General features: G+C 41.0%; 2 protein-coding genes across 7 annotated transcripts in view; both read left to right on the forward strand.

Moving 5' to 3' along the window:
• The window catches only part of LOC113173035 (potassium voltage-gated channel subfamily H member 7), a 30042-nt gene extending 21450 nt beyond the window's left edge, over positions 1-8592 (forward strand). For 2 of the 4 annotated variants that reach the window (XM_026376289.1, XM_026376290.1), the window contains 6 exons: positions 931-1160; positions 1276-1363; positions 1523-1681; positions 2567-2723; positions 5010-5190; positions 5537-8592. In XM_026376289.1, the coding sequence (XP_026232074.1) occupies positions 931-1160; positions 1276-1363; positions 1523-1681; positions 2567-2723; positions 5010-5190; positions 5537-5836 (1115 nt within the window). In that variant the 3' untranslated portion in view covers positions 5837-8592. The remainder of the gene's footprint in view (positions 1-930; positions 1161-1275; positions 1364-1522; positions 1682-2566; positions 2724-5009; positions 5191-5536) is intronic. The other 2 variants (XM_026376291.1, XM_026376292.1) reach the window with 1 other exon arrangement.
• Positions 8593-8789: 197 nt separating this feature from the next.
• ifih1 (interferon induced with helicase C domain 1) lies at positions 8790-17969 on the forward strand. 3 transcript variants are annotated; one of them, XM_026376296.1, is made up of 17 exons: positions 9258-9348; positions 9485-9622; positions 9887-10058; positions 10214-10339; positions 10463-10528; positions 12138-12364; positions 12740-12950; positions 14443-14660; positions 14953-15054; positions 15150-15273; positions 15351-15566; positions 15825-16081; positions 16186-16335; positions 16429-16590; positions 16680-16873; positions 16999-17092; positions 17459-17969. In XM_026376296.1, exons 2-17 carry the CDS (start codon positions 9572-9574, stop codon positions 17654-17656), a joined length of 2568 nt encoding a protein of 855 aa, XP_026232081.1. In that variant the 5' UTR covers positions 9258-9348; positions 9485-9571; the 3' UTR covers positions 17657-17969. The 3 variants fall into 3 exon arrangements, with proteins under 3 accessions (XP_026232079.1, XP_026232080.1, XP_026232081.1); XM_026376294.1 differs by lacking the exon at positions 9485-9622 and having other exon boundaries at positions 8790-9348; XM_026376295.1 differs by lacking the exon at positions 9485-9622 and having other exon boundaries at positions 8790-9348; positions 10214-10327.
• The last annotated feature ends 133 nt before the right edge of the window (positions 17970-18102 follow it).

An 18102-nucleotide genomic window follows, 5' to 3' on the forward strand; every position in this document is an offset into this window, starting at 1 on the left:
AAAACCTATTATTAACAAACCCATTGAAAAGAAAATCACTGATGTAATAGATCAACCTGTTTATATTTGATTCAAACATATTGCTCTAATTTGTTTGTGTAATCATATACTGTATGTTTGCTGTTGCCCCACAACATATTAGTAGAATTGTTCCAGGCTGAATGAATTGGGGTGGGGACGTAGAGTTAGAGTCTCACTATGTGAGGCTGTCCTCTGTCCGGTGCATGCTGTGAAAGGAACGTTGGCAGCCAGCATCTCACATCTCTTTCTCTTTTCTCTTGATTCCCTGCTTGTAGTGTTGGCATTTAGTGAACCCCAGGACCAACAAAGGGATTTTTCATGATGCCCTTTAAACTAGACCTCTAGCTCTTTGCAGAACAGACCTCCATTTCACCAGAGGAAAGCCTTTCTTTCTACTTTGAAAGCTGGGCTTATGATTGATTGGAGGGTCTCATGGATGTTTGCTGAAGAACTGGCTTCATTATGTGATAGACATTATCAACACAAATATTGTGTCGATAACGCGCATCACAAGTGAAGTATGTTAATCGATATCGAGCCCTCATTTTACTCTCACTTCAAAGTTGTTTTGAGTTAGCAGTTGTTTCTCGACATAAATAATGGATCAAAGATAGAAAGTCAAGTGATGCACAAGCCTTGAGAGAACATTCACACAGAGAGGAGAGACTGTTATTTTCATTATACACAAAACTAAAATATCTACTGCCCTTTAGCAGGAGCCTGAGGAGTAGATAGAGTAAATCCCCACAGGAAACATGATACAGCTTCAATTCTTCTCCATAGTCAATGCAGTCAATCTAGGTAAAGTTGGTGTTTTCCCAGTGCACCTTTTCTCTTTTTTTAGTTATTCTCTCTTTCTCCTCTTTCTCTCTCTCTCTCCCTCTCTGTGCGCGACTGTGTAACAACCAGGAAAAAATGACATCTTTGGAGAAATGATCCATCTGTTTGCCACGCCTGGGAAGTCTAATGCTGATGTGCGAGCGCTGAGCTACTGCGACCTGAGCACTATTCAGAGAGAAGATCTGCTGGAGGTGATTGACATGTACCCAGAGTTTGCCGACTACTTTTTCAACAACCTGGAGCTTACCTTCAACCTCAGAGATGAGCCTGCCAAGGTAGATAATTTTAGACTGGCGTTAGTGGACCTTGAACCATGAACATCCATATACATGTTATTCATCTTCTGGCAGGTTAATACAAATGTACCACTAATTTGCACTAAAGAATTGATACATAACCCTATCATTGTTTCAGTCCCCTGATTCCCAAGGCTGCGAATCAGATGGGCAGGGCAGTAAAAGCATTAAAAGAAGGATCTCCTTCACACCAGATCCACCTAAAGGTAAGCGGAAACTCATCTGCACCGGTTCAGTAAAAGCTCTGTTGTTGCAAATCTGTTCTTTGCTATTTTTCTTAGAGAAGCGCTTGCTAAGAAAATCTAATCCCTGGGGAAGAGAGAACTGTCTTATTCCACTTACTGCTGTTGATTGTTATTCCACAGGGGAAAACAAGGAAGTGGATAAGGACATCAGGAGGGAGACAACTAACTCATGCCTAAAGACATGTTCAGGAGTCCTGAGTCCCCCTTCACCCAAACCCCCAGTGCAGGACTCAAAACTTATAGTAAGAGATGCCCTGGATAGTAGCCCATCGTTTGAAGGTAATATAGCTTGATATACTCATACAGTCTCTATATGCATACTTAAAGAACTGTATTATGAACACAATCGTTACTGTTATGAAAAATACTGTGGGGTTTCAGGTGTCAAATATTAACACTATATAAGGATGCTATAGGATGTTTTTAATACATTTTAAAAAGTAAAGTTTGCCATATTAAAAACATTATGCTTGTGCTTGATATTGATCTGCAACTTTAGTTGGAAATGGAGATTCCAAATTTGCAATCTCCTTTCTTTTTCTGGCTTGGTGATCTAATATACTGTATGCAACAATAACTGCAAAAGTATCTAATTAGCCATAACAGGACCCACAGAGTTTTGAATGAGCATAACACAAGTAGTACAAGTCAGACAATTGGCACTGTGAATAAGGAAACTGCTGAGTGACAGGCCGGAGCTATTTTTAATCTCTGTTCCTCGAAAGAGAGAAAAAAAAGGCTGCATGAGAGCAAATGTAAGTGCCCTCCATGGTGAAGGCACACACAGCCAACAAAGATCCTGACATCTATATGGCTCGTCATGATAGAACAAAGCCTCCTGCACAGACTGCTGCACCAGATAGAGTAATCACGTAACTAACTGTCTGTGTGTTTAAACCCACAAAAGAGGCTCAACACATATCACAGGACAACCATCTGAATACCAGGTGCCATGCAGAGATAACAACAGGGTTGGTTTGCTACTAGAAAACACTGCATCAGCAGCAAGGGCTTGATAAATTACTATTTAAAAAAAAAACTACACGCAGCTCTCCTGTAGAGATTAATTGCGTTCTATTTCAGTGGGGTTTTTTTGTTTGGTGATGACGTTGTCCTGACCCACATGTGTGAATGTAAAGCATGTGTGTTACTTTGGCAATCCAGATATGTGCTGTGATAAATGGGCCTGTAAGAAGCCCACAGACTACCTGGATGAGTCAGCACAGTTCCACGACCTGAGAGAGGATGATAATTCTGCCAGCGAGATCACGTATGGGGAGCTGGAACAGCGCTTAGGTCAGCTTCAGGATCATTTAAGCAGGTATGCATTTTCTTTTAAGTCAGCATACACATATTCATTGAAACTCGAAGTAGGAAAGCAGTGTTTAATCTAAGTGGGGTTTTCTTCTTCATTTTCAGTAGCATATTATCAAATCATAATGGTAAAAGTGTTACACTTTTTTCATATCTGTTAAGTCAGCAGAGTTTAAACTCCAACTGAAGTCCACAGTTTTCAAAGATACCACAAATGTGAAGCTAAATGTACAAACAAATGTCTATACAGATCATTTAAGCACGAGAAACAGAAAATGAGCTGGAGGAAACTGTCAGGTATTTATACTGAGGTGGGTATTTGCTAAACTGGGAACAGGTGAGGTGGCTGTGAGAGACAGGGCTGATTAGCCAGAGTGAACCCAGGGGCCATATTCACTCTTAGAAAACTCTCAGAGAGCCTCCTAACTTTGCCTAAAAAGTCTGGGAGTCTCAGAGCAACTCTGAGCAAGGAAGGGACAGAACCTCTCAGTGAGGAGGTGTAGTTGACCCCTGTTGCTGGAGAAATTTGCAATTTTATACCAAAATATCCTCATTTTCAGATGGTGCGATGAAGGTTGTGACAGACACAAGCCACGGCTGCTGTATTGTTTCATTTTGGAATCATGTTTTAAATTCTGGCACGGCAGCATCATCTCTAATGAGATCAACCTCACACATTATCCCTACATGATCTACTCGACGTGTTACCTCACTGTCACTCAGTGTTTGGAGCATATTTCTTCTACCTCTCTGTCCCTCATGCACATCTCATCTGCTTAAGAAACATTTAAGCCTCTTAAAAGTCCCCCTCCCTACTCCCAACAGTTTTTCACCTTAGGAGCTCTTTTAAGGGCTAAGATGCTTTGTGAATCATTTTTATCTTTACTAGGATTTTTGTTAGGCTTGGAAAGCTTTTAGATAAAATAAAAATATGACATGTCTACACTGTCGTAGTGAAAGCTGTACACATTTTGCCATGCTCACCGACATATCAAATAAATAGTAAACTTTGGAAACCAAGTAAGTGCTTGAAAGCGAGGGCAGGGCATTAAAATGTGTGATTATTTTATTTAATTATTGCACCATTACATTTTCAGTTTGTCATATAATGATTATGAAGTGCTTTATTTTTTAAAAATTGTCACCTCCTACACTGTTAAAAGTAAGCTAGATTTCTGCTGCAATCACCGGCTGTGTGTAGTTCAGTTGCTAATGTACATGAGTAGGTGGAGGAAGGCAACTAGTTGGCAGAAGATGTTGTTGGACTCAAAGTCAGAGGCTGGATGTACTGCGAGCAGGATGTACCACTGTAGAGCCGGAACATTTCAGACTTGAGAACGAATTGGTACAAAATGTTTGTTTTCAGAAACTAAAATAGTTGACTAAGAACAAAATTACAAAATTATCCAGCTAAACTCCCTGCGATTGAAACAATACGATTGGTACTGTACAGCCAGTACGATACTTTTCCAGAATCAATATGTGACACTTTTAGTTTCATAAAGTCTCATTATTTTCTCTAGTTGACTGGCTGACCATAGATGTAATGACACACTTCCAGCCAATCAGCCACTTGAAATAGACACACAAACGAACAGTAGGTGGTATTTTAGCTGGAATTGTCACAGAGAATAAAAGCTTGAAATGCAATTCAATCCACAATTGTGTGTTTGTGGCTTTTAGTATTTTGAAAGGATATGGTAGGGAAAAATGTTGCTGTACCGGCAAAAAACATTTACATTGCTTCACCTGAATTGAACTTCAACTGTGTCAGTGCTTTATGTTTACCTCTCATGCATTCCCATAAATTAAATTTAGGAAACAAAATGCTGCCTCACTGCAATACAGGAGCACAGTAAGCCAGTGACATAATCAATTTGACACGGTCTATGTACATTAGATGGAAAAGAGATAATTAAAAGGTTATTCAGCACTCTCTAAGTCAGGCTGGTGCCCTAAATATAGAGCTTGGAAGAAATCTAGTCATAATTAGATTGACCAAACAAGTGCGGTACAGTCATTTCCACAGTAAATGCTGAATTCACACCTCCTACACAAGACTCATTATCACTCCTAGCAGGAGAAGCGTCTTTAGTCTATTACTCTGGCTGAATGGCTTTCCATGCTTGTACCACATCCTCATTTATCCACTACTGAGGAGCACAAGCTCCATCTAGTGCTCACTTAAGTAGAACTAAGTGAGTTTCGAGGCCTTGTCAGAATTCTGCATTACTCTTACTCTCAGATTATCTTTCTGTCTGTCTTACTCTGTCCCTTTCTGTTCTTTTTTGAGGCTGGAGTCTCAGCTGTTGTCAGATATTCAGACCATCCTGCAGCTGCTACAGAGACAGCCAACTCTGGGACCTCCAGCCTACAGCGCTGTAACCGCTAGTCCAGACTATCACAGACCTGCTGTGAAGGTTCAGCCAGCTGTTCTGACTTCAGGCCATATTCTCAGCCATTCGGGAACTCAAGTAAGGACGTTGACATTTTATCCAGTATAATCTCTCTTTCCACACAGTGAATCTGGTTATTTTTACTCATATATATGGTACAGGAACCACTGTACATTTTCTACACTAAAATCATACATCAACTGGCTGTTACAATCCCTAGTCAGATCCTCACCAGGTCACCAGTAATGTTCAAGGGGAGTATCTATAATCTCACAATTTCTCCTAATGTTTGTGGCACGTGCCATTATACTGGTGTTTTGAGAAATGTTTGCCATTTTAACCAATTTCTGTTGGAGTTGAGGTTTTGCAGCATTCTCATTTATTGTACTGTAAGCTGGATATGTACTGCCACTGTTTTTCCCAGGGCCCCATCAACAAAGTAGAGAGCACCATTCAGGAATCCAAAGACTCTCTGTCCAGCTCGGCCAATGCGAATGCACCCGTCGGGGACAGCCTTACAGCATCGCTTGTACAAAGACATACAGAGCTACCACAACAGCAGCAGCAGCAACAGACCACAGGGAACCCGTCTGCATTGATTCTTCTTCCAGCTGAAAGTTCTTCCACCTCCTCCTCCTCTCCCTCCCCATCCTCTTCTGATGCGAACCTCAATGGCGCTGGACTCCACAGACCCGTGTCAGATCTAGAGTTTCCAAGGCCATAAACCTTTCAGCAGCACAGTGTTCCACAATATGAGTTGTAATGCTATGGGTAGTAGCAACTTTGTTTTATCAGCATGCTGGCACAGACATATGTATTGTCAATTTGCAATGCCTTGGTAATAGAAATAAGATGTTTTTCTTTTCTTATTTGTTATGCATGTGGATTAAAACACTGTTGTCTGCAGTTAACATTGTAATAAGGAGGTGTTTTCTGCAGTTATCAGTATAATAACAATGGTTACATATTGTAGCATCAGTTCTATCTCCACAGAAGCCCCCTGATTTAATCTATAAGCATTCGATTTCTCAGTGACATAGGTGCCCAAGCAATCGGGATGAATGTAATTTGACTGCCCCTACATGAGCACTTTGCAGTCACTTAAGTAATTACCTGCTTGTGATAGAACTAGCACTACAACACCTAACCAAATGTCTTTTTCACCCAGGCTTTGTACTCTAATGGGCTCTCTACTTTGTTCTGTGACTGCTGAAATATGTTGTGTTATAACACAGTCCAAGTGCATAAACTGAGCGCCAGTGCACCAGTCTATCTACATTCATGAGGTTATTAATGAACATTAACTAACCATTAGAGACATTTGTCCCTCCCTTGATCATTAATTCTGAAAAAAGCAAAGCCAACTGACCTACCTCACATTAGCCAGGTCCTTTTAACCAGCACTCCAGAGCATCACATCATGTGGGTTGCTTTCTACACTCATCTGCAAAGCCAGAGTATGTCTGGCTCTCCAGTACTCAGGCAATAGTTAATAGAGCGTACCAGCCTGTGTAGCAGATGGAGGATGCTCAAACAAACCAGAAGAAACGATGCCCTCGTATACCTCTGTAACATATTACATGTCAGTCAAGACAGGTGCTCTACCAGGGTGCACAAACAGCCTGTCAAACTTTTCCCATCCCCTCATGGCTATAATCAAAAGAAGCAAAAGTTATCTCTCTTATCTCCAGAAGCTGGGTGTGAGTTAAGAGCAGCAATTGTATCACTACTGCAAAACACAATGCAACTGATCACCTTTTTTCACCCCAGAATAACATGCCTAAGATGGAAGGACACGAGAAAGGCAAACAATTTCCCTCTGGGATCAATTACGTTTTTTGAATCTTGAATCTTGAATCTTGAAAGACCGTAAATCCTGGCTGGAGGTGGCCCATTACTGTTACTAAGGTATAGATTTGTTCATCTATGCCCTTAGACAGATCAGAAGCCTGCATGAAGTCATAGCTGATCAAATTCTACAGTGTTTTGCATCTTTATTGACATTTTGCATGCAAGAACATCTAAACATGAGGTTCCAGTTCCTGAAATTTTTTTATTCATTCTTAGAGCCTGTTAGAGTCTAAAGCCTTTGTACAATACATATACACTCAACCACATATAGGACCTGCAACTGAATATGAACACACTCAAGATTTTTCTGCAGCTATTAGAGTTACACAGCATTATTACAAAGGTCTGAGAACTGTTTTCATATCCTTAGTATGTATCCTTAGTATGCCTGTCTTCTCTGAAGTGTGACTCAGGGGTCATGGACAATTGCACTGCAATACACAGCACAGTATTAAGTATACTGTAGTTTTCTTTCTTTAAACAATGTGCATTATTTGTGCTGTCACTGATGTGCACCTACTGTATTATATTAGGCCAACAAAACACACCATACATGTATGTCAAGGCGGATAACATAAGATTCAGAATTCTGCTGGCAACCCAGAGCTAGGTGCCCGACAAACAAGTATGATGTAGGCATTTCTACGAAGCAGTGCATGTGTTTTATATCTGATTATTGACTGTTTTGCACTGCTTATGAGCCCCAAAGTAGCATATAACAATATAAAAATGATGTCAATATACTTGTCTCTTTTAGGGTGCACCCAGAGGTGGCGAGGGGGAGGGTGGGAGAGGGAATAGGGAATGCATGGAAAGTACTTGTAAGTAAAGGCCCCAGAGAGGGTCATGTGCCTATACAATCCAAATGCTCAGTCAGCATCTTCATGTGTAATTAAGAAGACAACAACAAATCATATTGTTTCTGTGCTGTTTTCGTTGACAGTCTACATTAAAAACACAGCAAGTAGGTTGGTAGACACTTCTTAGAAAATGAATACATCACATTGCCAGATGTAAAAAAAAAAAAATGTATTTTTTTTAACTGAGCAAATTATATAAGAAAACAGTAGTATGTATGTTTGTTTTGATGCATTGGGAGCAATAAATTAAAACATGTATAATTGTGCTGGTTTTGCATTATTAAAGGCCAAATAGTAATATTAGTATAGTTCCTTGTACAGCATCATGGAATTAGCCAGGATAGTATGAATATTGAGGATGGAGAGGTTTTCTTAGCAAGGTCAGGGAGTGCTGTACAGTACTCTATTTTATTTGTTGCTGTTGGGACAGAACAGTAGGTAGGTTGAGGATGATGGGCTGCTGTCAGGGGAGCTTGATGTAAATTACTGAGTAAATTAATGGGACATACTTTTGTGAAGCAGAGGGAATGTGTGTACTTTTATATTTACACATTTTATATTGTGTTAATGTCATCATGTTCTCTGTTGACCTACCCAGAAATACAAAATAATTCAAGTACAGGAGTTTTTGCTGCAAAACATATTTACAAAAAATGAGGGGGATCTCAAAACTCACCCAGGCCAACGGAGAAGAGGTCAGATCAGCTGAAATAATGTCACCTGAGTAGGTGAACAGTGGCTGCAGAAGACCCTTTAAAGATCGACTGAATGTAGAATTTAGTTATATAAAAGCATAATTATATTAAAAGCCTGAAGAGGAAGGTACATAAATGCAAACTTCTTTAAAAGTCATAGACAGATATGTGATAATGCTCCTACAGACCATGGTGTGCATGCACAAACCTACTGTGTTCCAATAACGACGCCTAGTGGACAACTTCTTATTCTCCGTCGTTTTGGGGAAAACGAAAGTGAAACAGTTTCATTTTCCTCGACATGGGCACAGTGAATCATCAGTTGGGCTCTGGGTAGATTTCAGGAAGGCTGTGGGATAATATTGTGATCAGTGTTACAGAGGATCTGCGCCCTGATGGCGTCCGACAAGGATGAACAGTGGGTTCGTCTCGTTGAAGACTTCAGGCCGAGGTTGACGGAACGGATCAAGGTGGAGCAGGTACTGGATCATCTGCAATTTATCGAAAGCGACCTGAAGGAAGAGATCAGACAAAAGGCCAGGACTGAGGGTGAGCCAAGGGCTGCAAATGTCCTCATCAGTGCCGTCATAAGGAAGCCACACAGCCCCGGCTGGTTCAGGGCGTTTGTTGACGCGCTGGTGAGCGCGGACTGTGAGAGTGCGGCGGATTATTTACAGGACAACATCCCGGAGCCCGAAGTGGAGGCTGACAACGACTGCTGCGTACGGCTCATCCAAATACTCTGTCCCAGTCTTGTGGGCATGAAGACGGACGAGGTGTGCGTACCGTGTTACTCTGAGGGTCTACTCACCGAAGAAGACTTGGAGATCGTGAGTACACTGATGGGACATGTGCGCTCCCCTTTCGTCTGGACGTGTCATGCGCCACAGTATGAGCCAAAAGACACTAACGCGCGTCTCAAGTGCTTCTGCAACTTAACTTGTCTGTGTACTTTTTACATTTCAGCTGAATTTATTCCTCCCGTGCTGCCGTGTACAAAGTTTGTTTTCCGAGCGACACTTCCGTGTACAGCGCCCCCTATTGATGTGAGCGATGTTTGACAGCCTATTTAAAGCCTGCTGGGAATCCCCATTGAAAAATAATGTAACTCTTTTTTATTTATCAAAGCAGAAATGTCGATTCTGTCGTCTCCGCCTTATTCCCACAACAGAAACTATAAAGCAGATCTAATGTAAACCTCACTAGTCGAGGTCCAGATCCAAAACCACTACTCTACCATATCTCTATGTAATTGTGGTTATGGTCCACTAGATGGCAGTCTAATGCACTCATCTGTTCTGCTGAAGCACTTCAGTGGAATCCATAACCAGACTAGTGTTGTTGTTGTTGTTTTCATCATGTTTTTAGGTTAAAACTGAAACAGCACAAAGAGGATCTAGGAATGGAGCCCGGGAACTTCTGAGAAGAATCGTGAGACATCGACCAGGGTGGTTTTCTACATTTCTGAATATTCTGCGGGAAACTGACCACAATGACTTGTACAGGCTGATGGGAGGGTCATCTGACATTGACAAACAAAGTGAGTCACTACCAGATGGAGCACACACCTATCACTGTTTGCACCTTTATTAGAGCTCATTAAGTAACAGATAGCTGATTATAATAATTATTTATTTTATATTTATTATTATCATTATCCCTAAATACCAAGATGTTTGCTTTATTTATTACTAGACTCAGATGAGAAGCTGTCTTCAGTGAAAGATGAACCGACAGGAAGTCAGAGTGCGTCTGAAAGTTGTGACAACTCGGAGCCTATGGACATCAGCACATGCGAAGATACTCAGGGTGAAAGCACAGGTCTCACAGAGTCCAAAAGAAACTACATAAAGATATCTGTGATACCAGCTGAATTTTGGTCAAACTATATTTCTGAAAAACACTTTTCAGAAATTAAGCCGTGATTTTTATATGTCTTTTCAGACATGTACCTGTCAGCAAGCCCTGAATCCACACAGCTGTCAAGCAGCTTGGAGCCCTCAGTGCCAGGTGGGATTGATTCACTCATGGTCACTCTTGTTACTGTTGATGTTCAAGTATTTAAAGCATGTTAGTAATCTAAATCGCTTGTTCTTGCTCTGTGCCGGTAGCCCACACACACAAAAAAACAAACTCATAGCAATAAAAAAAAAATTCCACTGGGTCTGTAGAAAACCTATAGTATGAAGCCAGAATGAGCGCAGTTGGAATGTGCTGCAAGTGGAACATTTCTCCCTCCTGCCTACTTGACACCAAAGAATATGTTCCATGTGTGTACCACAATGAATCACATAGAGGTCACAGAGGATGCAGCATAGCTAGCACCTCAAATTAAAACCACATGCTGACTCTGTATTGTCGCATTGTAAAGAAATTTAAAGGAGAGGTTTTGGCTGCTGTAAAACGGGGCCGTTCCCTGCAACTCGAGGCTTATGTTGTACTTAATTTGGTTCATTTCTTTAGTGGCTACTTCATCAGCATCCTCTCTCTTTGTTGCTTTAAATTCTGACAACATGTTGACGGTTAATAAACGATCGCTCGAGAGATAATCAATCCAGAACGGCGATGTGGCACAAAATGTGGAATAATGAGACAGTGGGAATAATGATGTGAAATGAGCAACTAGAAGGAGCCTCTTTTATTTTGTTAATATGAGGTTACAGTACAGTTTGTCTCATTAATTTGAGTAATGACATAAGCTTCACTATCGTTGGTCAGAGTGCATGGTTTAAGTAGAACAAATTATGCTCAGGATTATTCCTTTAGTCTGTATTTTACTATACTGAATCAAATTGAAAAATAGGCCTGTGGGTTTTCTGTTCCTGCTGGTGGTGGATTTAAACATAGCCAAATGTAGATTTTCCTTCTTTAATAAGTTTAATGTCTGGGAACTTCTGGTAAACGCTCAGTAAACGGGCCACTCTTTACTTCTTTTGTTGTTAAAGCTCTATCATTCCGTCAGTACAGACACACATTTACTTTATGCACTGTAGTTACTTGAAAGAGCACTTTAACCTTTGGCATACCAAGTCTGAGGAGGAAAATTAAAAGCTGTCTGCACTGAGATAAACGATCTTTCTGGGGGGTTTAAACTCATAAATGTGGAGGATGTAGAACCCACATGTGCAAATGAGAGGAAAGGGCTGTTGTGAGGGGGGTTCATACAGTACACATCGTGCATGGTTCCTTAGTCATGTTTTATCCTTGGCCTAGACAGAGCAAATGACTCATAACTGGCCAACAAGTCTGACTGAAGTGGAGCTTCAGTCAGACTTAAAGGCTGCTGTCCTTGCAAACCGGAAAATAAGACAAGAGAGGAAAATGGCATGAAATGTCCTGGGGACAAAAAGATGCACTTCAAAGTGAGAAAATCTAAATGATTGATGAACTCATGCAGATGTTTACTTAAAAGGGGGAATACTGGGTCTGACGTGGTTATTTTTGGAAACGTAAGACAGAGTGTTTTTTTTTTTAATAGCAGCATTATGAAGAAATTCCTCAACAAGACCAAAACCACCAATGGCAAGCACAGTCCTTTCCTGCTGGTAATGCCTGTAATTGTGGGTTGCTGACATGGACAGATTTTTTTGTCTGTCTGAACCTCTGCCCTGCATTACAGATGGAGCTGACCCAATAGCAGAAGCCGGAGGCCCAGATAAAGCTAATATTGTTCTTCGAGATTATCAGGAGGACGTCGCTAGACCTGCCTTGGAGGGGAAAAACATCATCATATGCCTCCCAACAGGAAGTGGTAAAACAAGAGTTGCAGTTTATATTACCAAACAGCATCTGGACAGCAGGCGGGCAGAAGGGAGGTCAGGGAAAGTAGTCGTCCTGGTGAACAAGGTACTACTCCTCTCTCGATTTAGGTTTTGCACACTTGCATAGCAACCTACTTCTCTCCTTTTCACATCCAAAGTAAAAAAAAATCTCCGTTTAAGTTCATTTGTGCATGTAGGTCAGCTCACCACACATTACGTGCCATAAGGTTTTGATATTCCCCTGCAACTTGGCATGTGGGTGATCAGCCTTAAGCAGAAAAAGAAACACTTTGGATTAACTGTGGTTATTGTGATGATAAACAAAGAAATCAGCAGGAGCTTTGCCGTCATACAAACAATAAGATATGAATCTTCTTGTTGACAGATGTGTGTATTTGTTTAATTTGCTGAATTTGTGGCGTCAGCATGATAAAAATGTCTTCTCTGCTGTATCCTGCAGGTCCCTCTTGTTGAGCAGCATTATTCTGCAGAGTTCTTGCCATATCTGAAGCAGAACTATAAAGTAGAGAGAGTCAGTGGAGACAGCCAGCTCAAAATCTCTTTCACGGAGATAGTGAAGAAAAATGACGTCGTCATTTGCACGGCCCAGATTCTGGAAAACTACTTGGAGAGGGACAACAAAGGAGAGGACGAAGGAGTGAAGCTAAGTGGTACGATTTTATGTTGTGTGACAGTTCCAAAACAGTTGTGCAACTAGGGAAAGAAAATAAGATTAGCATCATTACTCACAGTGCTTTTGCTTAGTACAGACTTTTCTTTCGAGGAGAACTTTAGGTTTAACTTTAAACAAGTTGCAGTTCTGTTTACAACAGTGAATCTGGGTTAAATATAAACACCGGTGGATGGAGAAAAAGGTGCCTGTTCACATAATGTAATAATGTCTTTGACAAATGACTGCACCGTGAGTCCAGCTCTGTACCTTTGTTACTTGTCATACCCTCTCTCCCTCCCCTTTTTCCTATCTGTGTCTCCATTGTCAATCTAATCTAAAAAAAAAAAGTTAAAAAACAAGATGTCGCTGACTGAGTTTGGCCAAAGAGACATGTTGGATGCTGTATCTATGAACCAGATGGAGGTGAATGCAGAAACAGAGGGTGGATCTCATGTCCACAGCAGTCAGAAAAAGGAACCTGTAGTAAAGCATAGCAGCATCGAGCAAACAGAGAGGGAGGAAAACAAAAGATACCCACGAAGCATGGAACTCTACTAAATACACATTCAGAATTAATTATGGCCATAATATCTCTCCAACTTTCATCTAAAATTTGTCCAGGCTTAACCCACGGAAACTGACAGGTTTTAGAATAGAAACCACCCGCGGGACTCGTAGCAGCATCTCCCCTGATGAAAGCTGACAGGATCTTGTCAAAGTCTTCTGGCTCGGCTGTTCACTCCCGTTGGCACGCACCGGTCCAAGGTGGAATAGCCACCTCAGTGGAACATATGCTGTTTGTTGAAACGCCTGAAAGCATGCACTTTTTTTTCTCTCTCTCTCTCTCTCTCTCCATCCACTTAGTTTCCAGGCCACACGTCTGTTAAAGCCGTCAGCGTATGGCTGATCAAATCCACATGAGAGTTTCTATCACCCATAGCACATCAAGCTGCCAATGCCCATTCTCTTTTCCTCCAGGGACACAACTTTATCACCTGCTAATGTGAATGATTATAATTCACCTTGCTCTCACTTTTTGTAAAATACAAATTGGCAAAAGTCATTTTTGACGTTGACCGTTTTTGAGCAGCATATGTCCCACTGTGTGGTTTAAAGTGCTGCGTCAGACATTCCTGGAAAGTGATGGTTTGTGTGGGAGGCTTCATCGTAGTGAGAAATGCTATAATCTTTGAGGGAAAATCACCTCTATTTATTTAAGCAACATAAATAAATAGCTTGAAAATAGCAACGTTTGATTGAGAAAATTGTAGCCTTTCTTACAGAAAGATGTAAACAATTTTGTCCCTTAATGATAATGTTACAGCAAGAAATGTAGAAATGTAAATGTTATTGTTTTACTGAGCTATATTCTCATGGAGGAATCACCAACATTATCCAGCAGTCCGCGTCTTCATGCATCAGTGTTGTTTCATTATCCAGAGACTGCTTCACATTCAACTCTTTATTTGTTTTGTTTTCTGCCCATGTAGATCTGACACTAATTGTAATAGATGAGTGTCACCATACTCAGAAAGGAGGAGTCTACAACCACATAATGATGCGCTACCTGAAGCAGAAGCACAGCAACATACGTCTGAAGAAGCAGCAGAAGGAGCCTGTGCCCCTCCCTCAGATTCTGGGACTGACGGCCTCACCAGGGGTTGGAGGAGCCACCAAAATGGAGAAAGCAGAGGAGCATATTCTAAGAGTAAACACCTTTGTCATCGCTCTGTTCCCACGTAGACAAGAGTGTTAGCCAGTAAAGCTGGCTAAGGCATCTAAACCTGTTCGTCCAGTTAAGCCGTTTCTGAAGTTCCACACTGCCGATATCAAAGAAAGGGTAGCTGTAAAGTTTCCTATTACCACAAAAGTAAAAAATTGAAAACAGCCTTTTGGCCTTTAGCCTGTGTCAACGTGCATAAATTAAACAGAAACATTGAGACAGTTTAATGAGCATTTTGATTCATTTCTAACAAGATAAATCTGTGTCCCTTTCACAGATCTGTGCAAACTTGGATGCATCCAAAATCATGACAAGGAGCCTTGGGGAATACAAAAAGGAACCAATGAAAACAACTATGCTTGTTGAAGACAGAAAAGAGGTACAGTTGTTCAGTGCATGGCCTCACGGTAACAATCGTTTCTCAGAAAAATGAAGAGAGAATGGCATTTTTGTATAACCTAATAAATTTTTCAGGATCCCTTTGGCGATGTAATTAAGAAAATCATGAATGCCATTCATGACCATGCCCAGCTGACCCCCACATGTGACCTTGGCTCTCAGAATTATGAACAGTGGGTTGTTCAATTAGAGGCAAAAGGTGAGCAAACATTCTCTCATCTTCATGAATTTTAACCCCTTGTCCGAGTTAAACTTTCAAACTTGGATCCATTTCAGCTGCTAAAGAGGAAGATCAGAATGTACGGGTGTGCACGGCGCATCTCCGACAATATAACGAGGGCCTGAATCTCAGCAACACCATTCGCATGTGCGACGCCTTCAGTTTCCTTAACCAATACTACGAGGAAGAGATGAAGAAAAAAACTCTGCCTGACCAGGAGCATACCATACAAATCACAGACACTGAAAGATTCCTCTTCAGTTTATTTAAAGGTATTAAATGTAGTAATGTTTACTTGAGATATAACCAAGGCAACTAAAACAAAGTACTTATTTATTGTGATACTGTATTAGATTATACAGCTGTACCTAATAAAGTGAGTGTAAACGTATTTAACAGACAGATATAAGGTGGTAGAAATCTTTTCATAAAACTCTTGATAAGAAAATGAATAATCAACTTTAATTCCTTCAACAATCTAAAATCATACAAAGAATTGATCACAGTTCTCTGAAATCTATGTCCTGCAGAGAACAAGAGAGAACTGCAGAAGCTTGCAGAGAATCCAGAGTACGAAAATGACAGTCTGTCAAAACTAAGGACTAAAATTCTTCAGGAGTTCAGCAGCAGGAAGGAGGCCAGAGGGATCATTTTCACCAAAACACGTCGCAGCGCTATTGCTTTAAGTCAGTGGATTCAGGAAAACCCCAAGTTTGCTGACATTGGAGTGAAAGCTTCGTATGTCATCGGAGGAGGAGACCAGAGTGTTGTTAAACCAATGACCTCTGTGAGTGTGCTGTGCACACACCACTCTACAGTGCATTTGCCTCTAGCATCCTCTGTCGAATCCAATTTGAATTTAACCCTGTCAATGCTGTGTGTTCTAAACAGGCAGAGCAAAGAGATGTGTTGAACAAATTTCGTACAGGCAAAGTCAACTTGCTGATCGCCACCACAGTGGCTGAGGAAGGTTTGGACATAGCAGCCTGCAATTTTGTTATCCGATACGGCCTTGTCACCAATGAGATTGCTATGATACAGGTCAGTGGTGTCCAAATGAGTAAGGACCTGTTGTCTTCGTTGCTGTTAGGTTTAATAATCAAGGCACTTTGACTCAATTGTTACCTTTTGCAGGCTAAAGGCAGAGGAAGAGCTGAGGACAGCAGTTACACTCTGGTTGAAGTGAAGAACACAGGGGTGGCTGAGAAGGAGTCTGTCAATGAGTACCGCCAGAAAATGATGGACAAAGCCATTGACAAAATCAGAGCCATGAATCAAGTGAACTATGATAAACGGGTATGGTTATATCTGTTGCGCCAAAAGTCATGCATTGTTGCTGTAAGAATATTACCAGTAATGTTTGTTTTGTTTTTGTTATTCCATAGATCACAGACTTTCAGATACAGGCTATAATGGAGGAGAAGGTGAGGATGACAAAGAAGAGGCAGAAGGACGTAAAAACAGTGAACCCGGCAGACGTGAAGTTTAGTTGCCGAAGCTGCAGCACACACGTCTGCACTGGTGAAGACGTCGAGATCATTGAAAACATGCACAGAGTCAATGTTACATCACAGTTTGGGTACGAATTGCAGTTTTGAGTTGGAGACATTCTTGACTGGGCATAAGTCTGAACCTTTCAGTGTTTTTAGTGGTGTGCAAACTGTATGGCACTAGTGTAATAGTTTGTTTGTTTCCTTTTTACAGCAAACTTTTCAATCGGACAGAAAACACCTCTCTTGTGGAGCGACTTTTAGATTATGAGACCAATGGCTTCATAGCATGCAAAAAATGCGGCCAGGTAAATGTGTTTCCAGATTATTTAACTGATTAGCAGAGTTGTGTTTTACTTGGAACAGTTTAGTGAGCAAAGCTGCTGTTTTCAACATATTTTAGAGGAACAGTTGAACATGTCGGGAAATACCTCTGTAATTTACAGAGAAAATTAGTCGGAATCAGATGACACAGATGATTTCCAAACAGACCATTACTTCATCATGTAACTGTTTTTTGAAAGACATTTTTCCTCCCACATTATATTTCATGGAGTGAATGGAAGCATTCATTTGTGCCTTTACTCTTTACTTTAGTCTTTGCATTCTCAAAGGATAGACTTACTATCATATCATCTTTTTGCCTGTTGTTTGTTTCCTGTGCTCCGTTGCAGAGATGGGGCTCGATGATGTTGTATCGTGGGATTGAGTGCCCCTGCCTCCACGTGAAAAACTTCGTGGTGACACTGAATGGAAAGCCGATCAGCAAATGCACCAAGTGGAGTGAGCTCCCGGTGAAGTTTCCTGACTTTGACTACGCTGAACACGCGAGCTATATGGCACAGTGCTCAGATGACGAAGAAACAGAATGAAGTGCAACCAAACACAAGCTGCAGTAATTAAGAAAACACTGACTTCTGTTTTGTTCTGATTGTAACTGTATGGCTTATACAGCATGGAATACCCATCACACTCTTCAACACAGTATTGTAATATCTGGTGTCACAATGGTGGTGGATTGAAGCATTCTCTATGTTTTACCCTTCCTCTGAATTTAGCTTGAGATTTTCTTTGGTGTCTTTAACATGATTTCACTGCAGAAATTCTGTAACAGTCATGAAATATATGTACTGTGTGCCTCACTTGAAGAAATTGATACTAATAATAAAAAAAAGTCCCCTGAAACCTGTGCAGTCTCATGAGATGGGAGGCGCTGAGCCTGTGATGGCCCCTCAGAGCCCACCTGTCAACACACATTCATACAAACAGATGCTGATGATTTTCCATGAAGTCCAACTGTTAGCCACTACTATCAGTA

Source organism: Anabas testudineus, chromosome 21, assembly GCF_900324465.2.
Source record: "Anabas testudineus chromosome 21, fAnaTes1.2, whole genome shotgun sequence".
Classification (NCBI taxonomy): domain Eukaryota; kingdom Metazoa; phylum Chordata; class Actinopteri; order Anabantiformes; family Anabantidae; genus Anabas; species Anabas testudineus.